Source organism: Chrysemys picta, chromosome 4 (assembly GCF_011386835.1).
Source record: "Chrysemys picta bellii isolate R12L10 chromosome 4, ASM1138683v2, whole genome shotgun sequence".
Classification (NCBI taxonomy): domain Eukaryota; kingdom Metazoa; phylum Chordata; order Testudines; family Emydidae; genus Chrysemys; species Chrysemys picta.
Window position 1 is genome coordinate 116,350,500 of NC_088794.1, and position 26,313 is coordinate 116,376,812.

General features: G+C 45.7%; 1 protein-coding gene across 28 annotated transcripts in view; it reads left to right on the top strand.

The window, feature by feature from the left end:
- Positions 1-26,313, top strand: part of NRXN3 (neurexin 3) — a 1,417,823-nt gene that overhangs the window by 642,497 nt on the left and 749,013 nt on the right. For 14 of the 28 annotated variants that reach the window (XM_065593434.1, XM_065593444.1, XM_065593437.1 and 11 more), the window contains exons 14-16: positions 258-431; positions 8,764-8,790; positions 25,382-25,501. In XM_065593434.1, the coding sequence (XP_065449506.1) occupies positions 258-431; positions 8,764-8,790; positions 25,382-25,501 (321 nt within the window). The remainder of the gene's footprint in view (positions 1-257; positions 432-8,763; positions 8,791-25,381; positions 25,502-26,313) is intronic. The other 14 variants (XM_065593458.1, XM_065593456.1, XM_065593445.1 and 11 more) reach the window with 1 other exon arrangement.

The following is a 26,313-nucleotide window of genomic DNA, read 5'->3' on the forward strand; positions in this document are numbered from 1 at the left end:
AGGTGATGCTTCAGGTCAGGGTCTGGATATGTTGGCAGGGTTGTGTGAGGGTCCATGACAGGAACAGCGGTGGATGCTGCATGTACATTGAGATGGGTTAGCCAAGCTGGGTTCGGGATCACACCATGCACAGCTCTGGCTACCCTTCTTTCACTGGCTGTGCAATTCATTTAATGAATATAAGGTAAATGCAACTCTGGAAGATAAGTTTATTTTACTTCCTTTTGCTTTTGTCTTTTTACCCTGTTTATCTCCAGGTGATCTCTACATTGCTGGCCTGGCTCAAGGCATGTACAGCAACGTCCCGAAGCTAGTGGCTTCACGTGATGGGTTTCAGGGCTGCCTAGCATCAGTGGACTTGAATGGGCGCCTGCCCGATCTAATCAATGACGCTCTCCACCGCAGTGGGCAAATTGAGCGCGGATGTGAAGGTACAACTCACTTTAGAGGCATTCCCCTCCCGGGCAGCCCCCCTTATCTCTTCGCTGCCCCCTGCTCTGCTGCTCACCAACTTTACAGGCCATCTCATTGGTTTGCTTTCATTGTGATGTCCTTCACTGCCATCAGCATGTAATTGCCATGTTTGTAACCTCCTGACTGTGTAGTGTCTGAGTGGGGGTGACCAGTGGCTGCCAATGGCTCTTTCATGTAGTTATATTCCCCTAGGATATTGTGTCTCCAGCAATGGAAAGATGTTGGGCGTGGTGTTGGTAGCAAGCTCCTCATGTGCTTTTCCTACAGAGCCATTTTTTAACACTAAGAATATTTAAAGTGTCTAGTCTTGCTCTGGAGTCAAGGTTCTCAGCTGTGCTCTGCAGGCCACCAGATGTCCACAGGGCCCTTCTTGGGACTTCAAAACACTAAACATTTTGAAGACCAAGTAGTGGCAGGGAAAAGGGGATGAGGGCTTGCGGAGGTGAGGACAGGTCAAAGAGAGCATTCCTCTTATGAAGTGGGCCTTGCAATGGAAGAGTTGGAGAATGGCTGAAGGTGCTTTTTGAGACATTCAGCTAAAGTGATTTCTAGCACCTGAAATGAATAACTTCAGCAGCCAAAAATAAAAATACTGACTTTAAGACCACTAGCTCAACTACATGGATGTGGCACGGGAACAAGTACTCAGGATCTTGTGCTCCCAAAGCATAGGCCCATACCACTTGAGTTACATGATAATTTCTGTCGGCTTGTCAGTAGTGCTATGGCATGTGTCTCTTTGTAGGCAGGCATTCACTACCGGGGAAAACTAATCTCACACGCTGACACAAAAGATGTGCATTCCTGTAGATGACTCTAATGCATCTGGACTCTATCTACTAGGTGGCCCACATGTAGGATAAGATCCTTCTATGCCTATGCATGCACGCCAGCTGGTATATTACGTTCCCCACCATGCTAACTGCTAACAGTTTGGCCATTTGCGTCCTTTCATCCCCTTGAAATGCCCTTCCTTACCACCAGGGTTGTTGCTAGGCAGTTTTGGAAATTCCAGTGGAGTGCCTCTCCTCCAAGCCTTCAAAATGTGTGAAGCCTCAACGCAATAGTTCTGCTTGAAACCAAACCCTTCATTACAGCCCATCAGTTGGGTGTTCTGGTTTGCAGGGAGTGTTTGATCCCAGTCCTGCTGCTGCTGGGTAAAAGTAAATCCTTCAATAACTGGTGGGAGTTATTTGTGTCCTGGGATGAGAGAAGAAGGCCCTTGATATAAACCCCGTTCTCATAGCACAGGTGTATGATACACAGTCACTGTAGCCTGGTCTTTCCTCCGCCCCGGTACGCTTTTAATGGGGCCCATTAATCTGGCCATTTCCCCTGGAAGTCGCAGTGGTCCATAAGAGCTTGCAGCTGTGCCTATTAGGCCTGTGACCAGGGTGCCAAAAGTGGGAATACTGTGTCTCTCGTTCTTATACAGTGTTGCTTTCAGGGCTCAGGAAAATTCCCTTTGCCTTTATAAAAATGCCCCCTTTGGATTCTTCCCAGCTGTCATCTCATTGCCCAGAAAACCTTTCTTCCAAATTGGGGGTTTCTATTAAGTGTATTTTTAAAATATGTAGCGTGTGCAGTTTTCTGTGTGGGATAGCTAGTAGCTCTCCTAGGCCCCTGCTTTAGGCCAGCCCATCCTCTTGACTGAGAGAGGCTGGCTAAAGCTCTCTTCAGAGCCAGCGATCTCTGCTCCTGGCTCAGCAAATAGGAGTCACTCAAGTGACATGAACCGTTTACCCTCCCCCAGGAGCAGAACCATTACGCTGGCCAATAGAGCTTGGATCCAAATGAGTGGTCACCTTTCCTACTGCTGGTGCCCAGGGCAGCTGTGTCCTGCCAGGGCTGTAGCTGCCAGTACATCTCCCCACCCCTCCTTTCTGCTATAGCATCTATTTTCAGCTCACCAGCCATCCCTATAACATAAGCCCTAGCACTGTCCCTACTAGTGTGCCAACACTGGTGCTGCCTGAATGCAGGAATCCAGTCACCCTAAGTGACACTAGCAGGCATCCTTCTCTGAGCTGCATCAAAGGAAAATCAAACCCCAGAAGAGGGAAGTGAGAAGGGCCACCAGTGCCTTCATCCTGTCATTGCAGGAACTTGATCTTTTGATGTAACGCTTACCTCCTCCTCATGGGCCATCCCTGCTCAGTGTCCCGTGGGAAGGTGCTGAACACCCGATGTTCCCTGCCAGCATGCCCTGGGATAGAAACAACCAAGGATCCCAAGGGAATGAGGAAACATAAGGCTGGTTCTCCTGCCTTTGGACTAATGTCCCAGCAGCCCCCAGGGCAGTGATGTGCAGTAGCCAAGACTTGAGAGTATGCGCCAACTCTTCTTGTGGCCTCCCTGAATAGTGGTCACATCTCACCTGCCCTTCCTCTTGGTGCTACGCTTTCTGCAGTGTATGTCTGGCGCTGATTTAACCATCTGTTTGTATAGTGGCTGTGGGTGCAGTGTCAGCCCCACCCTGAAAGGCTGAGGGCCCTGACAGCTGTTGGGATCCATGCCACCATTTTGGGCATATAAAAGCATTTGAAATAAACACATTTTTGAGCTAATCTCTTGTGCAGTGTTTTTGATTTTGGGAGGGAGGGTGAGTAAGTGATGTGTCCCTCTGATCAATTCCATTCGAGAAGCATCTGTCCCAAAACAGTGAGGAGACAGAGTCAAACTCTCTGGGCGGATTTTCAAAAGTGCTCAGCATTGACCTAACTGCTTCCACTGAGCTCTACGAGAGTTTGATCGTGGATTTCAGTGGGAGCAGATTTATGCTGATGCTGGGCACATAGGAGAATCCAGTCCTCTGTGTCTAGACTGATCTTCAGAGCCCAGAGTGAGAAGGGTTTCTGCCCAGTTGTGTTTCCAGTGGCGTAACCGCTCCCCACCCTTCTTATTTCACATCTTCATCACCCCTGAAATTATAGGTAACCAGCATCTTCCCTGAAGCTGTGGGTTCACTCTCTATATGGGATCAACCTTTATGTTTACCACCTGTATTGATAGTTCAGGGGCCTGTCCCATATCACCACTAAATAGGAATTTTATTCCCCTGGGGAATGTGACAGGGAAGGAGTGTGATTTATTGTACTGGCTCTGCCACTGATTCCCTGTGTGACCTTCGGAAAGTCACTTAACTTCTTTGGATACGTGATTCTTCATAACTTCCTGTGCTAAATCATTGTGTAATATTATTATGCAATGATAAACATGCACCATGTTCTACCCCACAGGTGGCTGCATTTCAGTGCAGAATAAGACCCTTATCTATCTCACCAGTGGTATTGTAAGGTGCTTTAGGATAGTTCAAGATAAATGCAATTTATAGGAGGGTAATGGATTATTTCTCTAGCACCTGAGGGATCCTAAAGCATTCCTAAATGCAGCCACCTCTGGGATAGAACGTGGCAGGTTAATAGTGTATAGAAATGCTACGCCACAGTTTAAGACCTGAAGGCAAGAAGAACTATGTATCTAATTGACATTACAGGGAGGAGTTTGGTCAGCAGAAAGAAATTACCCAAGCTGGAATTTGACCAGGGTAGCAGAGCAAATGTAACCCACTCGTCACTTTGTGTTGCATGTCCCCCTCGGTGCCCAACTCCCAAAGGATATGGGTCTGTTTCCACCCCAGCTGCAGAGCCTGGCTCTTTAGCTCAAGCTGCAGTGATTAATGCTTTCATCTCTAGAGGTCCCTGGTTCAATCCCAATTTTGTTGGCAGACCCTGCTCTTGTGAAATGTCCCAAGAGAGCTTCACATGTGGCCAAGCATGAGTACATTTCAACCTCAAGTTGGATGCTTCTCTGTGAAACAAGAACCAAGGCATACTTGAAACGGCAAATGGGCCTGTGAAGCTAAAGCTTCTGTTTTCTGTGCCCTTTTGCAGAAGACTGAGTCTATTCTTTTGTTTACACAAGATCAATTGACAGCTGTTCTCTGATCTCAGAAAGCTCTGGTCAGTGCTAGGCTGGCAGCTCCTGTTTTCCTGGAAGGTATTTAGCAAATCTAATAGCTTTGCTGCGCTCTGTTGTGAAGAATCTGTCCCGGGCTGACGTTTAACACACAATCTTTGTGAAAGTAACATCATACTGTGTGTCACTTGATAAGGAATGGCTATAGCCCAGGTGATCTAGGCAAGGCTCATCTTTATCTTTAATGTTTGCTGGAGGACCTACAACATAGACAGCAAAGTCACAAAATATTGACTAGGACAGCAGCTACAACACAAATTATCTTGGCACACATTGGTGTTGTTGGGCCAACAAATTAGCACTGTGAGCCACAAAATCTTTTGAAAGGGTTAATCAGATTTAGAAAAACAAGGGGAAGGCAAACCTGACTGCTCCATTGCTAATTACAAGGGCCTGGGGGTCAGCTCTATACGTGTCTACAAGACAAGTGCAAACTACTACACTTAGGAAGGAAGACTCAAATACAAAATGGGGAATAACAGGTTAGGCAGCAGTACTGCAGCAAAAGATACAGGGCTTATAGTGGGTCACAAATTGAACATACCAGCCATATGAAGCAGTTGCAAAAAAGGCTAACACATTGTATGTCAGACAGGAGAAGTAAGTGGTCTGCTCTACTCACCACTGGTGAGGCCTCAGCTGGAGTACTGTGCCCAATGTTGGGTGCCCCACTCGAAGAAAGATGTGGCCAAACTGAAGAGAGTCCGAAAGAGACCAATAAAAATGATCAAAGGTTTAGAAAACCTGATCTATGAGGAAAGGTTAAAAAATTGGATAGTTTTAATGTTGAGATGAGATTGAGGGGGGACTTGATGCATTTTTTTCAAATATGTTAAGGGCTGTTATAAAGAGGATGGTGAATTGTTCTCCATGGCCACTGAATGAATGCAGGACAAGAAGTAATTGGCTTTGTCTGTAGCAAGGGAGATTTAGGTTAGCTCTGAGGAAAAAACTGTATAACTCTAAGAATAGTTAATTACTGGAATAGATTCCCCCTGGCACTTGGGGAATCGCTGTCACTGGACGCCTTCAAGAACAGGTTAGACAAACAGCTGCTGGGGTGGTCTAGGTATACTTGCTTCAGCATGAGGGGATGGACTAGACCATCTCTTGAGGTCCCTTCCAGCCAGCCTTTCATTTCTATGATTCTACCAATGACACAGTGTGAACTTGAACAATCCCCGTCTGCTGTGAGCCTCATGGTCCCCATCACACTGGGGTGTGTATCAGCTCCGTGTGAATAGACAAGTATGAAGTGCAATTCTGTCTTTTTAAACCACTTTGAGGTCCTTGACTGGAAGGCACTAGAGATGAGCTGAGTGTTGGAATTTGGGGAGGAAATAAACATTCCACATATCACCACCTGGGATTCTCCATGGTTAGAGCTTCACAACCTCTGGCAGTGGCTGGGAGCATGGAATCCTTTCTGAGAGATGGGAATGGCCTGTATTGCTCAAGCTGCATCAGGCAAACACTTGGAGTGGTATTATAAGGCTCCAGAGGAAGGGTCACTGTACTCTGGAGTCTACGTGGCAGAAGTAAAATTGAGAATGGAGTGAAAATATGGGATCTATGAGGATAACCTTCCTTCAGAATAACCCAATAAATCCTCAACTCAGGACGAGGCTTGGACCAAGGAGGCGCTTTCTCCCCTTTGCTGCCTTTTGAGCTGACATGGGTCCGAAACCTCTTGCTGAACACTTTATCCGTGATATAATACCATTGAAATCAAGGGCTGAATTTGTCCCAGAGCGTATAAGAGTCAAGCTGCAGTGCACTGATTTCCACAATGATCCTAATATAAGCAAAGCTCTTATCTGGGCAAGCACCCTGAGCGTGAGCTTTTCCATTGAGCCTAATGAGTAATTGGTATGTTTGATACGTCCTGAGGTCATTTTGATTGCTATCGTTCATTTCCCGTGTGGTTTTCCTGCGTCTCCATTTCCCCCACCACACGCTTTGCTCCTTTTGCTGAATATGTTGGTATCAGCTTAGCTGGATTGTCATTACAAATTGTTTCTCTTCTTCTGAGACACAATTTCCTGTGTGCCCCAGTGGGTCTCAGTGGCACCCTCCCACACACTTCTCTTCACCTCTCTGGACCAGTCCCACTGACAACAAGTTAGATCTAAGCTAAACAGTTTCACAGAAAAGAGCAAGCAGTTATTGTTTGGCTGGAGGCTGTGTTTCCTATTCTACTGTTCAAGATATTTTGCTCTTGTGATGGACTTCCTTCTCTCTGAGCCCAGCTTAATCTCTGCCAAATCCTGCAGTCAAATCATAATCTTATGCTACGTACCACAATGTATAGTTAACCTTTGGAATTCACTGCTGCATGAAGTACTTGAATCAAACAATGGGACTGGATAATTTAATGACCAGTATATTTTGCGTATAGAGAATCGTGAGCAGGGGAAGAGGGAAGTTAATCAAATCTCATTCTTGTAAACTGATCACTGGATGCTGTCAAAGAGGATTTCACTCCTCAATATTGCATACCTGAGTATGGTCCTTTTTCACCTTTCTGTGAAGCATCAGGGGTTGGCCATGTTGGGTGGGGGCCTATGCAACAATAATTTAATGCAGCTTGGCAACACCTCTGTACCATATAACATTGTATTCTATTGGCACGGAGAAAAGTGATTTCACAAATTCCCCCTGAGAGTTTCACTGAATCAAGTGGGAGGAAGATGAGGAGCTGGGCAGCAAGAGAGTCCTCATTTGTTCTACACAGAAGACTGTTTATTGGACTAAGTGGCAAGGAAAAAGGCCTGGAGAAATGAGTTAAGCTGTCCCTCTTCATTTGAGAGACGTTGGGAAATTTTATGGGTCTGTGTAATGGAGCTGCTCTGAAGGGGGAAAAAAATGTGAGTGGCTAGAAAGGGGAGGTAATTGCCATCTCGAGTCTTTTCATGGACTGTGGCTTGTAAAATGATAGCAAAGGTTCAAGATATTAAACTTTATTGGAACCACAGGAAACTGCACATTTGCTTCTATTGCCAATTCCAATTTATAGAGCAGTAAATGTAAAAGGAGAAGGGGAAAAAAATAACATCAGCCAAGATTCAGTACTAGCTCTTAAGTAGTAGCTCTTATTAAGAACAATAAGCCACAAAGGTGAGTGCATACTTCTTATCCACCCATGACTAGGGCCAGTGTTTTATCAAATAATCTTGCCACTGTGATGGCTAACAGAAATATGTAATTTGGGATTCAGGAGCTGCTCCCTGTCCCCATCCCCACTCCCCTTTCCATGCTGAAAGCGAACACTTAAAACCAAAAGCTTGAAACATAAAAATCTATGTGGCTTCTCCATAAGAGGGGTGATTCCTGTAGCTGAGGAGAATTCATCTGTATCCACCAGTTCAACGTTTGGTGGGTTTTCTTCTCTGTGCTCCTTTCTATGAGTGCAGCTTGGTCCTAGTTCTGTCTTGGTAATATCACGGTTTTCTCTGTGTCACATATACTGCTGCGACTGCCAAGAAGTAAATGGGCCAGAGAGACTAAACTGCCCTCTTTTTTTCAAGTGTGTGTGGGTTTCTTCCAGAGCCAGGTGAAGCCCCTGGGCAGGAGGCAGCATGTGAAGGAAGCTCCCACTGTCACTTCCCACCCAGTGCCAGGCCCTATTGAGGGGATGAAGAGTATGTCTGTCACCAAGACTGTCAATCCTCAGCGTTCACCTACCCTACATTCACTTTAGACAAAAAGCCAATGGGGAGCTGCACTCTGAGGGAGGGGAGCAGCTTTGTGTTTCCAGCCTGAACCTGGATGTTGCAAGACAATAACTGTAGTCCTAGCTCACATGTTAAACGTCAAATAGATTTTTTTTCTTTTATTCAAATTGATTCTAAGTATTTTTTTAATGGGGATGGGGGACAAGGCGACTCCTGAAATGATCAGTAAACACCACAGGAGGCTGGGGGTACTTTGTGTAACTGCTAGTACATCATAGGATGCTGCTGTTCTGTTCTGGTTTTTGTGTGTGTGTGTGTGTGTGTGTGTGTGTGTGTGTGTGTGATAGAGAAATATGTTTTCCCCTATCATCAGTGCTTTGTCTTCTGATACAAAACCAGGCAGCATTCTAGTGTGATGGATTAAGGCAGCAGTTGCTGCCTGTCTTCCGCCTACTCCCCCTGTGTCTGTGTTGTTTGCAGTGCCCCTCTCGTGTGTGTTCATCCTGCCTGTAGGCTGTGTTGGTTACGCCAATCGCTTTTGTTTGTTTATTTTCAGTGATGTTGTTCTGGTTTATCTGCCTTTTTACTAACCTCTGGTTTATTGTTTTTTGCTTTTTCTGATTTTTTGCTAACAAAGTTGAGTTGACCAAAGCTGACCTGCAAGGTAGAGAAGGTTCTTGTTCCCATTACCATTTTGGACTGAAAGATGCCTTTTGTGTAACCTCTAGTGCCTTCCATTTAGATGCAGTCACACCTCTGAGACAGCAGGAACGGGGCTAACTCCCAGTCCCTCTGGGAGTGAGGGTGGGCTTGGGGAGGAACTCAGGGTAACGAGGAGGGTGTTTTCAGTGGCTCAAGAGGTTTGACTGCATCACAGACTGTGAGTATCCATAATTGCACAGGTTGATTTCCTGAAATGTTTAACGATTGTTCAGGATGAAAAGCTGACACTGAACAGCTGGTTGATAAAATACAAATGGCCATTAGTGTTTTACAGGACAGAAGGGCCAACTTGGATTCTTAATTTCAGCCCCAATTAGGGAGGAGAAGAGACGGTGAAGGCCATTTTAATGATGCAGACTTTGAAAAACAGAGAGCGAGAGAGAGACATTTCTAATTTTAACTGGTTTGGAAAAAAGTCTTTTGACTTTCAATTTACAAAACTCTCTATTAGCAACAATTAAAATCACTTAGTGCTATATAGCACTTTACAAACATGCAAATATTGGCAGCAATTAATACTCATGGATCTCAGGTCAAGTCTGATCATTTTTACTTGATTATTAGAAACCTTGAATTGGATGGTTCATCAATAAGTATCATAAAGTATTTAGGACCATTTCCTACTGTCTATCCATGCATGAAACTCTCATTGACATCTGATATTATTACTTACTGTTTATTAAGTAGGGGAGAGCAATCAATGGTGTTGAAAGCTACAGAATGATAAAGGAGGTTAGAGATGAGTTGGGGTGCCAAGAATTGGCCCAAAGACGGTCATTAGAGTGATTTGTTGAGAATGATGTCGGTGGGGAGGGAGGAAACCAGGTTTGAAGGGGATCCAGGAAGTAGTTCAAAAAGAGACATTTGGCTGTATTTGTCGCTCATTCAAAGAGCTCAGAGGTGAAGGGATAACAGGCGATGGGTTGGAAGATAACAAGTATGAGCAAGGATGATCTTTTAAGGATGCTTATAAGGAACTGGAAGAGAGGGAGTGGTTGAAGGTACAAACACACACTCACTCTCTCTCTCTCTCACTGCTTCCCCATGGCAGACGAGAAAATCCTGGTTATTAAACTATAGCAGCACTTTTGATCCCACTGTGACCAGAGCTGTTCTCCTGTGCTGAGAGTTCCTTGTCTTGAATGACTGTTGTACTAGAAGTCACAGAGGGTTCAAAATTCGTGCAATACTTACAGAGGTGATTGTATTGGAGAATACTGAACTAAGGCAAGACTTCCTGAGTGCATTGAGCTTTTGAGAGCTGTTAAGAGCGTGGTGGAAAAAGACAGATTTTTCTTTGCTCATGCAAGCTTTTAGTTATGATTAGGGCCCTACCAAATTCACAGCCATGAAAAACATGTCATGGACCATGGAATGTGGTCTTCTGTGTGCTTTTACCATATACTATACAGATTTCATGGGGGAGACCAGCATTTCTCAAACTGGGGGTCCTGACCTAAATGCGGGCTGTGGGGGGTCATGAGGTTATTTGAGGGGGGTTGCAGTATTGCCACCCTTCTATGCTGCCTTCAGAGCTGGACGGCCGGAGAATAGCTGTTGGCTGGGCGCCCAGATCTGAAGGCAGCACCTCACCAGCAGCAGCACAGAAGTCACCGTGGCAATACCATACTATGCCACCCTTACTTCTGTGCTGCTGCTGGCAGCCTTCAGAGCTGGGATCCAGGCCAGCAGCCGCCGCTCTCCGGCTGCCCAGCTCTGAAGACAGCCCTGCTGCCAGCAGCAGCCCAGAAATAAGGGTAGCAGTAGTGCAACCCCCCTACAACAACCTTATGACACTTCCCCCCCCCCCCCCCCCCAACTCCTTTCTGGGTCAAGATCCCTACAATTACAACACCATGAAATTTCAGATTTAAACAGCTGAAATAATGAAATTTATTATATTTAAAATCCCATGACCATGAAATTGACCAAAATGGACCGTGAATTAATTTGGTAGGGCTCTAGTTATGATCTTCAGCTCCCTGGCAAATCTGAAACTGCTGGAGAAGGGAAGACATTAGCCCCACCAGTGGCAGCAGGGAGTAACAGGGACTTCTCAGGTCAGTGAGGGTGTAACAGTGCTAGGCTCTGAAGTAGAGAGTGATGTCAAATTCCCTTTTGCAAAAGCCAGAGTAACTGTATCATGGTACATCAATAAATGAATGTGTAAAGGATAGGAAAAAGTGGAAGACCCCTAAAGGAATGCACAGGATCCCCTGTCTCACTGAGAGAAGAGAAGGGGTCTCAAAATTAAAAGGAAACCATGGAGAATGTACACCTCTACCCCAATATAACGCTGTCCTCAGGAGCCAAAAAATCTTACTGCATTATAGGTGAAACCACGTTATATCGAACTTGCTTTGATCCACCGGCGTGCAGAGCACCGCCCCCCCGAGTGCTGCGTTACCACGTTATATTCGAATTCGTGTTCTATCGGGTCGCGTTATATCGGGGTAGAGGTGTACATCAAAGCTCTGTAGTGGGAATCCTGAAGCCACAATCTATAGCAGTTGAATCACTTCAAAAAAAACCTATGCCTTGACTGCTAACTTAACCCAGGTTTTGATTGTGGGATGGAGGGAAGAGGAACAGAAAGCACCTTTCACACCATCCTAGATAGAGACAAGATTAGTTGGGGTCTTTGGCTTCCACTCCCCAGTTGGGGGTTGACCAGGCATTTTGTACAGTTGGAGTGCTTGGTCTCTTAGAGGTTGAGATTAGAGGGTGTCAGATACCACACCCAGCCTTTAGCACTCTGTGCGGCTGATTTCCGAAGTGTGTTTGCATGAAAAGTGGAAAAGGAAAGGGGAGATGTGGAAATGTGTGGAGCAGAGTGGGACCTTGGGAATACATGGAAGTGTAGGTAGCTTCGGAGCAAAGCTGCTCTGTGGCCTCCACTGAAATGCAGCAGGGAGGGCTGAGAGGTTTGCAAGCTCCTGCTGACGTTCCCACATCAGATACCTTGTGGCTTCTCAGTCCTCAATCTCTGTCGCCCTCTAGTTATTCTGCCAATAGCTCCTTGTGCCTGTACAGACTACAGGTTCCATTCACCTGTCCAAGTGGGTGGGTGACTGCTGTTGAGGCAGATGGGAGCTCTGAGCATATTTCTGTGGCAGAAGAGATCCCAAAGTGCATCAGATTATGCAGAGGGTGACCCTCGATGTCCAGGAGTTAAAGGGCTCTGAGCAGTGATGAAGACTCACTGCATATTGGGCCCAGGATTAGTGAGAGGCTTTAAACCTTCCCTTGTGATCCCCCGCCATAGGGATATTTGCCTTTCAGATACAGAACACTGGGCATGCTCAAGCTTAGCAGGAAATGGTGTCTCGTCTGCATGATGTGGTTTTTCAGTTTCAGGAAACCAACCTTTGCTCTATGAGTTTGGATACTTCAGAACACTCATGAACACTAAAATGTCATGAGATCTGCTGGCACTTTTTTCTGGGCTGCTTTGATTTGGGGTGGGGTGGGGTGGAAGGAAGCCAGTTAACTATACTTTTGTTGTTCACACTCAGCACTTTCAGTCTTTTCTCTTCCTCCCCCTCCTTATTTTGCTCTGAATTTCTGTGTTTGATTAATGTGGTTCACTTCCAACATTCCACCATCTGACATATTCCCTTTTATGCAGTTCAGTTTTTGTTGTGCAGCCATTTCTGTTCCCACTCACCCAAGGCATGATCTCCTCAAAACCTTCTCGGGATGCTCAGAGCGGGAGGAGCGGGGCTGTATGTGTTAGGATCTGTGCATAAAACCTATAAAGTGGGTATAAAGGCATTCTCCATGGGGCAGCATTGCTGCTAATCCTCTCTTGTCACTATGAGTGGAATGTGTATTCTTTGGGTGACTTGTGTTAATGGGGGTATTCAGCTTAGCTCCTCCTGCTCCTTTAAATTCCACAGCCAAGCACATGCAGAGAACAGGATTTTCTGCAAGACTCAGCACCCACAATGGGGGTTTAGAGAGCTCAGCTTCCATTAAGGCACCTAAATACATGGCCAGGTTTGCTCAGCATGCTGGTGATTGAGTCCTTGAGAACAGGAGCTGCTGGGCGCTGAGTACTTCTGAAAACCTGGCTCTTTAGTTAGGTGTTCAAGTGGAATCTGAACTCTTTACAAAAATCCTCTGCCAGTTGTGGGTACTGAGTACTTTTTTGAAAATCTGGCTCTGTTTTTGAGGTTTGGTTTCAGCCTGCTTGGCTAACATAACTGTGTGGGATTCCCGATTTATGCTGCATGTGATTCCAGGCACAGGACCCGATTATGTCGGCCTTGTGCCTTGTGGAATTGTTTACAATTGTGCAAAATGGGTATAAAATGCCACCGTTGTTATATGAAAGTGTTTTACACCCACTTTGCACAGGAGTGACGCAATATAAGGTGGTGGACAATCGAGCCCCAAATTTGCTTAATTTATACATCAAAAAGATTTTTTTTTCCAAGTTCACATATGATTCGAAAACTAAGCTCGGTTCTTTCAGCCTCCTCTTTAATCCCCAGTAGTAGTGAACCTTGGTTTGGAATTAAACGGCCTAATGTAGCTGATGCCTGAGGCAGAATCCAATCTTGCTGGCTCTCCCAGCATGGTATTGGCGCTGCATGCTCTAAGCAGAGTCCAAAACATAGGCCTTTGTTAATAAAATAAGATGCAAAATGAAGCGGGGGCAGATTTGCTGATTGATTGAGTAAGAAGATGATCTTATTATATAGTTCTTGTTCGAGTGATTGCACATGTCCATTCCACTTCAGGTACATGTGCGCCTGGTGCACTGTCAGACTTTTCCCCCTCAGTGGTACACATCGGAGTGGTACCCCTCTGCTTCCCCATGCTGGTATGAAGGGCGGAGCCACCCCTGAACCTTCTCAGTTCCTTCTTACTGGCCATGACTGTGGTTGGAGCATCCTATCTTGCCATTGCAAGTTTTTTCCTTCTATTTGTATAGAGTTCGCACCCATTTGTACTAGCTTAGTAGTTGATGGTGTGTTAGTGATAGTGATAAACGTTCTTTCAAGTGTTTTTTTTTCTTGATGCTGTGGTTCCTGTTCTGGGTACTGTTACTGGTGCATGCCTTAGTCACTGGGATTCAAGCCCTGCCACTCCTGCAAGAAACCGATGTCAGTGAGTGACCCCCTCTCCAGTTGCCTGAAGTGTCTCAGGGAGTCATACATCAGGGATCAGTATCAGATTTGCAAGGACTTTAAGCCTAGAATGAAGAAAGACAAGGCAGCCAGTCTTAAATTACTCCTGATGGAGGCAGCTCTGTGCTCACCATCAGCGTCTTCCCGCTCACAGCAGCTGCCAAGCGCTTCAGCTTCAGTGATCAGCATGCTGCCTATGTTGGCTGAATGCCAGCACCAGTTGCCTTCCCTAGTGCTGAGGAAGAAACATTGCAAATTGGCCTCTGAGGTCAGTGAAGCCTGGCAGGCAGGTGGACAACAAAAGAGGGCATTCAAAGCCGAGGCACTCCGCAAAGCAGTCATCTGCTCAGAAGGGACTGTCGACTACGGCGCCAGCATAGGTATCATCTAGCTCATCGGTGCAGTCTCCATCGACCCCACCAGTCAGAGGCTATCCCAGTCCTGTCAACTCTGGAGGTTTAAGCTGCAGCAAGGGACTTGTTGAGCCTCTCGGTACTGGTGTCACCTGTGGTATAGGAGTCCTCTCACCTGATACTGATGACCACAGGTCAAACTCTGCCAGCCACTACAATACAGCAATCTGAGTTCCTCGTATGGTGTCATCGAGAGGGAAGTCAGCGATGATTTGCTGGTACTGTTGTCTCCGAGCTCCAGACACCGATCACTGGCACTGACAGGATCAGCCCACCCATTGGTCAGAAGAAGCTGATTCATCTTAGGACCTGGAGGTTGGTTCATGCATCTCGCAGCCATGTCACCTCCAAGGGCTTACCCAGCAGGGACCATCCTGGCCAACCTCTAGCCGTGTAATTTTGGCTCCCCAGGCCTTGTTAGTAACTGTTCTGGAACAACCCTTGGGGATGCCAGTCTAAATCCAGGTCCTCTCCACACCCACCCCTCTGCTGCATCAAGTAGGCCTGAAAAAACATCCTGCCAAGTACACCAGCAGATGATGTCCTGTACAGGGCTTGTTACTAAGCAGGAGGATGTTGCTCAAGTGAGTCTCCCCTTGGATGGACCAGAGGAGTCTCCATCTCAGTCAACTTAGCTTCATCGTCTTCATCCACTGACAAGGCAGCAGTTTCAGAGGGTTCCTCACTCCCACCTGATGATTATAGGGCTCATCAGGACCTTTTAAAAAGGTCCTTCGATATCCAGGTGGAAGAAGTTCATGAGTCATCCTACAGCCTGGTTAACTTTTTAGCCACTGTAGGACCTTCTCAAGTGGCGCTTCCAATTAATGAAGCTATCCTGGAGCCCACCAAAGTTCTGTGGCAGACCTCGTCTTCCTTTCCGCCCGCATCGAAGTGAGCAGATCACAAATATTATGTACCCTCTCAAGGGCTTGAGCACCTCTACACCCAGCCTCTTCTGGGTTCGCTGGTGGTCTCAGCCACCAATGAGAGAGAGCACCAGAGGCAATGAGAATCTATCTCAAAATTGAAGGATGCTAGAAAACTTGACCTGTTTGGCTGAAAGTTCTGTTCGATGACTGGCAGGACTGCTAACCAGTAGGCATTGCTGGGGCACTATGACTTTAACCTCTGGCCCAGTACATTAAAATGTAGAGACTGATCACCAGAAAATACAAGACAAGAATTTCTTGATTTAGCAGAAGAGAGTAAATTAGTGGCTAGACCCTCACTTCAGGCAGAGTTGGATGCTGCCAACTCTGCTAGGGCCATGGTATCTGCCATTATGATACACAGATGTTCATACCTCCAGTCATCAGGTCTCCCTCAGAAGGTCCAATAGACCATACCAGACCTGCCTTTTGAAGCATCATCGTGCTTTTCTGAGCTGACTGACAGTCTGCATAGTCTGAAGAATCCAGGGCATTGCTCAAATCTTTGGCCATTTATACATCTGTCCCAAAGAAAAAGGAGTTTGTCCTCAGCAGCCACACCACTATCCTGCATTTATGCTTTGCCACCAGGACCTAGGGAGGAAAAACAGCAGAGGTTATAGGAGAAGACCTCCCCATTCTTCTTCTGTAGCTGATCCTAATTCCTCCTGACAGGAGTTCTAAGCAAACGTTTTGATGTGTTTGTCAAGGATAGCACACCACTTTCACAGTGCCAGCCTTGCCTACCCCTCTGTTTACCAACCAGCTATCCCACTACTTAAGTGCTTGCTCTCTAATCACCACAGACTCACCAGTTCATTTCTATCCCTGCTTCCCAACCCCCCTCCTTATACCTTTTCAGGGACTACTCTGACAAGGAAGTTCTCCTTTGGGAACTGCAGTCTCTCCTCCAGTTGGGAGCTATAGAGGAGGTTCTGCACTTATGCAAAGGGAAGCCATTTTATTTCCACTAATTCCTGATCCCAAAAGCAAAAGGAGGCCTCAGACGCATACTGGACTTGTGATAGTTCAACAACAAACATCTGAAAAAAATAAAGTTTTGCATGGTCATGCTGGTTTCCATTATCTCCTCCCTGGATCCTGGTGACTGGTATGCTGCCCTCTACTTAAAAGTAGCATATTTCCATGTGGTAATAAAACAGAGCCACAGAAAATTCCTAATGTTTGTGGTCAATCAATGCCACTACCAATTTGCAGTCCTACCATTTGGCCTGTCCACAGCCCCACATGTGTTCACAGAGTGTATGGCAGTGGTGGCAGCGTTCCTCAGAAAATCAGGAATTCAAGTGTTTCCCTATCCAAACAACTGGTTTGTGAGAGGCTGATCCAAGACTCGAGCTGTTCACCGTGACTGTCATCCAATTCACCTTTGACATCCTGGGCTTGCTCATCAGTGCAGAGAAGTCAGTCCTGTCTCTAGTACAAAAAATAGAGTTCATTGAAGCTGTCTTGGACTCTACAGAAGCCCAGGCCTTCCCCTCCAATTAAGATTCCAGATGATGCTGGCCATTGTTTTTAGGCCTGAAGGCTCACCCTACCATGACATTGTGAAATTGCCTCAGGTTTCTGGGGCATATGCCCTCATGTAATCCAGCATGTCAGATTCCATCTCAGGAGACTGCTGGGATGGGTGGCTTCAGTTTACTCGCCCATTCATCATCCTCTAGACATGGTGCAAGTGCCCACTCAAATCCTGGCCTCTGTAGACTGGTGGACAAACCATTCAAATGTGTGTGTCAGTGGTGCCGTTTGCTCCTCCGCAAGCAGCTTTAACCCAAGTTAGAGGCTCCTACCCTAGGTTGGGGGGCTCATCTGGGTTCCCTGCAGACACAAGCTTTGTGGTCTACTCAGGATTTAACTCTGCATATAAATGCCAGAAAACTGAGGACCATTGTCAAGTCTTCTTTCCCCATATCAAAGGAGGAAGCTCGTGTATATTTAGAGACAATACAACAGCTGTATTCTATGTGAACAGGCAAGCAAGGGCCCAGTCTACACTGCTGTGCCAAGAGGCAATCAGACTGTGGGACTTGTGCATTGCCAGTTCAGTCAGTCCTAAAGCTTCTCACCTTATGGGTGTGAAGAGCAATCTGGCAGACCAGCAGATTATTTATCAGTCACAACAAGTGGTCTCTCCATTTGCCAAGTCAATTTTCCAGGGGGACTCCCCTGTAGGCCTCTTTGCAATGAAGTTCATCAGGAAGTGTCACTGGTTTTGTTCTCAACAAGATCACAGCCTGGGGTCCCTCAAGGATGCTTTCCTGTTGCTCTGGACAAACATGCTCCTGTACTAGTTTCCTTCAGTCCCACTCATACCAAGAGTATTGTTGAAAATCAGCTAGGACTATGCTCAGGTCATGCATCAACTCTGTTGTCCCTCTAGGTCAAAGCTCCACTGACTTTCTCACCAGATCTCTCAGGATCATGATCGATTCCTCCACCCCAGCCTTCAGGCCCTCCTGGATGCTCCATGTCTAACCTCCCAGGAAGAGGTTTGTTCAAAGGGAATTTCAGGTGTACTATTTAAATAGTAGAAAACCATCCACTAGGAATAATTACCCAGCTAACTGGAAGAGATTCTCCATCTGGTCCCAGCAAAAGAGGTTTTCTCTGGTCCAGTCTCCACTACATCATACTCTGGACTATCTCTTTTTCTTAAAACAACAAGGTCTGGCCACTAGTTCAGTCAAGATTCAGCTAGCAACTGTTTTGGCTTTCCACACTCAAAGTTGATAATAGTTCTGTTTTTTCCAACGTTGTGTCAATAAAGTTTATGAAGGGTCTTTGGACTTGAACTTGGTGTTGTCAAAACTAATTGATCCTTCCTTTGAATCTCTAGCTACCTGTTCTTTGTTACAATTGTCGCTGAAGGAAGCCTTTTTGGTAGCAATCACCGTTGCCAGGTGAGTAGGTGAATTGCATGTTTTAGTGTCTGCTCCTCCATACGTGGTCTTCTACAAAGACAAGGTTTATCTGCATCCATATCCAGAGTTTCTTACAAAGGTGGGTTTCTCCCTTTCATATCACTCAGGCAATATACCTACATTCTTTCCTCCTGAAGACTCATACTTCTAAAGATGAGGAGATACTCTACACTGTGGATGTCAGGAGAGCATTCTCATTCTACTTGGATAGGCTCAGTTTAGATGGTCCTCACAATTGTTTGTGCTAGTTGCAGACAGGATGAAAGGTCTCCCAGTCTCTTCTCAAAGGATCTCATCTTGGATATCCTCCTGTATACGCTTGTGTTGTGACTTGACCAATGTAGTTCCATCCAGCAGAGTACTAGCACATTCAACGAGCTCACATGCAGCTTCTGCAGCCTCCCTAGCTGAAGTGCTTGTCCTACACATTTGTAAAGTGATCTGCAGTGCATACCTTTGCCTCACAGTATGCTATCTCTCAGCAATCTAGAGATGAGGCCAGATTCAGTTGTGTGGTTCTCCAGTCCTTATTCAAGTAGATTCTGATCCCACCCCCAAGATGGAACTGCTTTTGAGTCACCTGAAGTGGAATGGTGTGTGCAATCACTTGAAGAAGAGGAAATGATTACCAGCCTGTTCTGTAACTGTTTGTATTTTGAGATGTCCATTCGACAACCCACTATCCTTCCCCTCGATATCTATGTGTCTCTGATAAGAAGGAACTGAAGGGGGGTCAGGGGTTTCTCCGCCTTTTATACCACTATGCAGTAGCATAGGGCAGCATGGGTACCTCTGAGGGAACAGTCTCTGACAACAGTGCACTGGGCACACGTGCATCTGAAATGGAGTGGACATGTTTTCGAGATGTGTTGCACAACAGTTATGGAACAGGTTAGTAACAATATCTTTCTTTAATAAGAGCTGGGAGGTGGAGGCTGTTAAATTTAGCTCCTCATGGCACTAGCTTCCAGTCCAGTTACAGGTTTTTTTCTTTGTCATGAAGCGCTCATCAAAGTCAGGGGGGGCTTCTTGCATGAGTAACTTCCCCATCCCTTCCCAATCCTTCGAAGGTTCAAGGGAACAAGATCTGAACATCAGTGCATTTGGAGAAGTGGGTGAAAATGGCCATCCCTGTAAGTCTTCTTGGCATCCAGATTGTTTTACCCCATCACTACAAAGGAAACAACATAGTCAAAAATAGCACGCTTACATTGAAGTGACTGGATTTTCAATATGTGAAGGGAGATGTGACATGCAGGATCAGGAGTAGTTTGTATAGCTTCACTGTCAGTGCCAGGTATGACCAAAGCACAAAGAGCTTTATGATCCTGCAACCGTCATTTAAAGAAACTGAATTCCTTAGGTGACTTATTAGAATAATAAACATCTTTCATGCCAAAGTGAAATGACACAGCAGGAATTGCTTCACTTGCTACACAAATGCACCTACTCTGGGATGGAACATGGTAGGTTTAACAGTGCACGGAAACACCAGCAGACACTTCAGATTGGGGTGGGGAAAAATCATTGAAATTTCAGAAGAAATGTAAGGAGGCAGAAAGCCGTTACCCAAGTCAGAATTTGGCCATGAGTGCTGGGCTTGTACAACTGAAGTGTGACTCTCTTCTATTATAACAGGGTGGAAAAAAGATGACAACAAAAAAACGTACAGCTGCCCAAATAGGCCTGATGAGAAATAAAAGTCTGGATATAGCTCAGTGGTTTGAGCATTGGCCTGCTAAACCCAGGGTTGTGAGTTCAATCCTTAAGGGGGCCACTTAGGGATCTGGGGCAAAATCAGTACTTGGTCCTGCTAGTGAAGGCAGGGGGCTGGACTCGATGACCTTTCAAGGTCCCTTCCAGTTCTAGGAGATGGGATATCTCCATTCTGAACTGTGAGCAGGGAGGACTGTCAGGGAGCCAGTTGCAGCTCCCTGAGCCTGAGCCACTTAGTAAATTAGAAGAACTCTTCATGGACCTTACCCCAGAAGAAGATCCACTGTAGCAGCGCTCTGCTCTGCCATGCCACATCCCCAGCATGCCCCTCTGTCTTAGACCATGCCCAGGGCAGGGAGTAACTGGAATAGGACACGCTGCATCTTTCACACTTCTGCTGTTTGGACAGTTTTCCCTATTCAGGAGAAATTCTCCATAGTCCATCTCTGACTATTTTAAGTTCACTTTGCATCTCTTACACAGTGCTAAGTGGGCTCAGAAAGCCAGAGAATCCAGCCTAAAATATCAGTGTAAGTACTCCCAAGAGGGAGATGGCAACGATAGTCAAGGTGTATGTAAACTCAGAGAAAAAATAAGAGCAAACACACACCTTAGCAATTAGACTGTACAAACTTTCATACACGTGAGAGATGTAGTGAGGCAATATCTTTTATTGGATCAACTACTGCTGGTGAGAGAGACAAGCTTTCAAGCCGCACAGAGCTCGTCTTCAGGTCTGGGAAAGGAACTCCCACAATCGCACAGAAATGCAAAGTGGAACAGATTGTTTAGCATAAGTAGATAGCTCATGTTGTAAGGGGCCATGCAAAGTAGAGTGTCCTGTTAACACCTCTGCAATCATAGGCTATAAAGAGGGAATTAGTGGGTTACAGAGTGTTGTAATAAGCCCTAAATCCAATGTGTGTTTCCACCACAACTTCAACCACCACAGTCAACTCTCTCTGGAACACTCCCACACTAGCATCAGCTCCCTGGATACTACAATCCCCTTCAGCAATGGAACACTATAGACAACCAAGTGCAAGAAACCCACAGATCACCTCACCTATCTTCATAGATCCAGTAACCACCCCAAACACACCTAGAAATCTGTTCTCTACAATCAGGCATTCAGATACCCCAGAATATGCTCTGAGGAGAAACTCCGGGATATACACCTTAACACGCTTAAAACCACCTTCACCAAACAAGGATGCTACACTAGAGAAGTAGATTGGATCATGCAAAACCACCCTTCCCAATACATGGAGAGAACCTGCTTCAATAGAGAAATAAAACCCCCTCTGACCTCACACCCCTAGCTGTCACCTACCACCCCATACTGGAACCCATACAGAGTATCATCAAACAATTACAACCCACACTCGATGGAGATCCAATCCTTTAAAAAATCTTTCCAGAACCCCCACATTTGGCCTTCAAACAACCCCCCAGCCTCTCCAAGCTCATCATCAGAAGCCACCTCCCCGCAGATCAGGACACAGTAACTCAAAGCAATAGTAGACCCTTCCAGAACAACCGATGCAAAACCTGCAGCCATATCTTCATTGCTACAATAATCAACACCCCCCACAAACCACCTTTCAAGATCCATGGATCCTACATATGCTCTCACAACATGTAGTGTACCTCATCCAGTGCACTAAATGCCCCGATAACAATTATGTCGGTGAAACCAGACAATCACTATGCTCTTGAATGAACTCATGCAGGAAAATGATCAAAAACACCCTATCACCTTTCGGTGAACACTTTTCACAGAATAATCACTTCATATCTGACCTATCTGTCCTCATTCTCAAAGGAAACTTGCACAACACTTTCAAAAGACAAACCTGAGAGCTTAAATTCATTACTCTGGTAGACACTAAAAATCATGGACTGAATAGAGACACTGCATTCATGGCTTATTACAACAATCTGTAACCCACTAGCTCCCTCTTTTTGTGCAATGACTGCAGAGGTGGTAACGGGCCACTCTACCTTGAATGGTCCCTTTCAATATGTGTTATCTGCTTATGCTAAACAACTGGTTCCACCTTGCATTTCTGTGTGAATCTGGGAGTTCCCTTCCCAGACCTGACGAAGAGCTCTGTATGCGAAAGCTTGTCTCTCTCACCAACATAAGTTGGTCCTTGTCTCTCTCTACATCTGAGAGATGCAATTATTTGTAGGGCTTCTAGACTAGATCTAAAGCTTTATTTTAACTGTGCTTATTAGATGTTGTAAATATCTCCAATGAAATTGCATTAAAAATGGAGCTTCTGACACCATGTGGAGATCTTTGGCAACATGTTGTTTAGAGCTAGTTCTGCTGCTCTGTATGCATAAATTCTGTATCTCTGCCACCCATCCTCATTATCACTGAAGGGTGAGAGCATGAAAACAGGATTTTGGGGTCTATAATCCCTCATGTGCTCCTGTTGCTTTCCTTCCTAGTACTAATCCCCTGTGACTACCCTGTTAGTTGCTCTTGACGAAGTTCTGATGTCACAAACAGAGGATTATGATACCAGGCAAGGACTGTAAGTAGCAGGAGCAAATGAACTCTCAGAATAAAGGATTTCGTTACCATGTAAATGTCCCATAGTACTAAGGAGTGAGGCAAGGTATAATACCCCAGATCTGTGCTGTGCAATCACAAATGACGCTAAATCCAGCAGATTTTCAAGCTTTTTCTGTGAAGTGTCATGAGGATTTTAAGATTCCTCCTCAGACTATCGTCATTGGGCTATTTTATTTTTTCCTCATTACTTTTAAGGCTCCATCTGCATTACATAACACCCATGTCATGGTTGTTCCCTGTAAAATGCTGTTAGGAGACCTTGTTACTATGTCCTTCAGCACTCCCTGTGCCCCCACTGACTAGTGACAGCCTCTTTTGGTACCAGGCAGGGCGTGGCTCAGATTCCCAAGTCATTACTGATACTTCTGACTCGGCCTGTTCATAGGGAGCATTCTGGTCCCTCCTCTCTGAAGCATCCCAACAGAGGTGGTGCCCACTGAATGATCTCTGCTGCCAAATCCATATACCTGAAATAAAGTAAAGTTTCTTAGGACAGTATGGAAAGTGGAGAGAAAATGACAAATAAGGCTAATTAGAAATAATTAGCTGCTAGGTAAAGCTGCGCTAGGTGGGTGCATCGTTGGTGTTGTGGGAATATTAACAGGATTTCTTAACTTGTCTGTAAATTGCTCCAAGAGCACCAATATTTCACAGACGACAGGGTTTGGGGTTAGGCTAGGGGTGTGTGTGTGTGTGTGTGTGTGTGTGTGTGTGTGTGTGTGTGTGTGTGAGGGTGCTTTTCAGTGTCCTGCAGTACAGAGGAAAGGTAGCTCCCTTTGACGCCCCACCCCTTCTCCTCTTCCTCTGCTTACTCAGAAAATCTTAGGCAAAAATGACAGTCGAGGATCTATTTCAGGCTGTTAAACTAACCTCTGTGTGGGTCAGAGTAAAACTAACCTCCCCTCCTCTGTGTGGGTCAGGGTAAAACTAACCTCCCCTCCTCTGTGTGGGTCAGGGTAAGTCTGAAGTGGGCATCAGCTCTCCCATGCAACCCACTTATGTGTCTCTCTGTGTATCTATATAAATGGAGTTTGTTTGTGTGTGTGTGTGTGTGTCGTTCGCACACGCGCTCTCTCTCTCTCAACACTCACACACATATACATGGTCAAATTTTGTTCTCCGTCTACATTGCTGAAAATCTGGAAGAACTCCATTTGCATGCATCAGGATTTATGCAGGTGTAGCTAAACACACACACACACACGCCCCCACCCACCGCTAGCTACATGTGAGAGAGAGAGAGCGAAACCCCTTTCTTCCAAACCTGGAGTGCCCCATTTTCCTGTTGTTGTTACCCCCATTCCATAGCTGAATTCACTTGGGCGCTTTGTCAGACACGTAGATGTTCGCAACCGAACTGCCTTTATATTTTCCTGAGGCTTTTTTGCAGAGCAGTTTGGATTGTGACAAAAGCTCAACGTTTTTCTGCTGCACTAATAGCCAGTTATACTCCCGACCTGCTGCTGTTCACATTGCTCTGTCAGAACAGTAGGCAGCTGCTGGCACTTCACCAACAGGCAAGTCTAAAGTGGGACGCCTGCTAGAGGGGCAGCCAGAAAGGCCTCAGGTTTGTCCCAGGCACTCAGTCAGAAAGCTTGACTTTTAAATTTGCCCAGTGAACCCAGTCCATTCAGGGAGGGCACAGCTGCTGTAAAAGAAGCAAGACACGATCCCTCTGCCTGTGACAGCTGAGATGTGAAGTGATTAGGAGAGGCTGAGAGAGAGGGATTCCTGGGGTGGGAGGCAAGCACGTAAAGCCCAGAGATTCAGAGATCACTCAAAGTCAAATTGATCCATTCTATTTTCATGCTAGGGAGCACGATCTTGTGGTTAGAGCAGGGACTGAGACTCAGGGTTCCAAAGTTCTATTCCTGCCTAGGCCACTCATTTGGGGTGTGGCATAGGGCAAATCACTGGGGTCACATTTTTCCATTTTGGGGGAGTGGGGAAGGAGGTTAGACCAGTAGGAGCTGAGCTCCTTTTACCTGGTAACCATTCTTTGCTGACCTTATATGTGTCAAACTAGCAGAGTATCTCTGAGCAGGATTTCAATATTAGACTATCCCCCAGAACAGCCAAGCAATGAAAGCATGTTTGGTTGGCAAATGCAGTCCAAAAGGGAGAGCTGAAAACTCTTCATACTGAAGAGTTAAACCATTCAACCAGAGTTGCCCATTTTCTGCCCATGTAAAGGTCTTAATGGCAGGTTCCCTGATGGCCCTATGTAAAATGGGACAGAGTGCAGTAACTCTCACCTTTAATACAAAGGAGCAGCCTGGTGAGAGTGCAGGTTCCAGGTTGCAAAGTTTCATCTTGATCTAAATGGCCAGGTCGCTTGGACCAAGCTGAAGCATTGGCTGCTGGCCTAGTGCTCCTTAAAGCCTGCATCTTTGTAACAAAGAGGAAGGGCAGCCTTCAGACCAACCTGCCCAATGGGCTACCCTTGCTTCAAATGAAGTGTCACTGCCGATGAGTCAGATAGAGAAAAGACCAGGATAAACATGATGGCTCTCCGCCTCATTGGCTGAACACTAGCCAGACTAAACATTTCCGCTGAGCCTGCGTAAGAGGGAATGTGTTGTTCACTACTCCTTTCTGTGGTGTGTCACCGGTTGCTGTTTGTTGCTGAGCGTGCAGTTCTCTGTGTGTTTTGTTTACCCTGAATTTCTGTTGCATGTCCAAGAATGGAAAAAGTGTTTGGGTTACTTTTTTCTCTACTGCATGATGAGGATAACGAAGCAGAGCTACCAGTTAACCATTCCTCCTGGTTTTGTCTCACGCTTTCCTTCTTGTCCCATTTCCAGGACCGAGCACCACCTGCCAAGAAGATTCCTGTGCAAATCAGGGCATCTGTAATCAGCAATGGGAAGGTTTTACCTGCGACTGTTCCATGACTTCATACTCTGGGAGCCAGTGCAATGACCGTGAGTGCCAGCTTTTCCTGTCTGGGACTTAGTAGGGAGTTGGGAGGTGTGTGTTGCGGGGGCATAGAAAACAATTAGGGTGGGTACTTCTAGAACACAGCTTTCCCAATAGCAAAGCCAAATCATCTGCTTCATAGAAAGAAACTTAAAAGGCCAGATTCCTTGAAGCAATATCCAGTAGACTATTTTCTCTTTGATCTAGTTTTAATGTAATCCTTGCTGAATGTGCACTTCCTGTTTTCATTTTTACAAAGGGATCTAATGACAATGACCACTGAATGTCTGGGTTTACAGAAACCAGGCATAATTACACATGCTGGGTAATAATTAGACTTGTACAAAACTTGGCACGTTTTGGTTCATATAGTTTTGTGGTCAGAGTCTTGCTTTGGGTTTGTTTTCATCTGAATCCCTATGATAAAGTCGTACCCCCCCAAATGAAACCGCTGAACATCACTCCACTCTGAGAATAACAAGGATTCTTGAAGTGCTGGCTTTCTGTAAATATGGAGATTTGGGCTCCGATTACTGAAGTGCTTTGGTTAAAATTGGGATGGGAGATTAAATGTGGAAGAGCAATGTAATTGTATTCCTCCAAATGTTGAACTCCAAGACATTGAGTGTTCTCCCCTCATCAGATCTGCCCTAAGGCCTCTGATTAATAATGAAGTTGAAAAAATTGTGAACTGTGTGTAGATAATTTTCCCTCCTTCAACAGCCTTTGCTGACATCTAAGGGAAGCAGCTGGGTTCAGGACCATCACGTCCAATTTCCTTTATTTTACAAAATACAGTGTTTTACTGCAGTGGTCC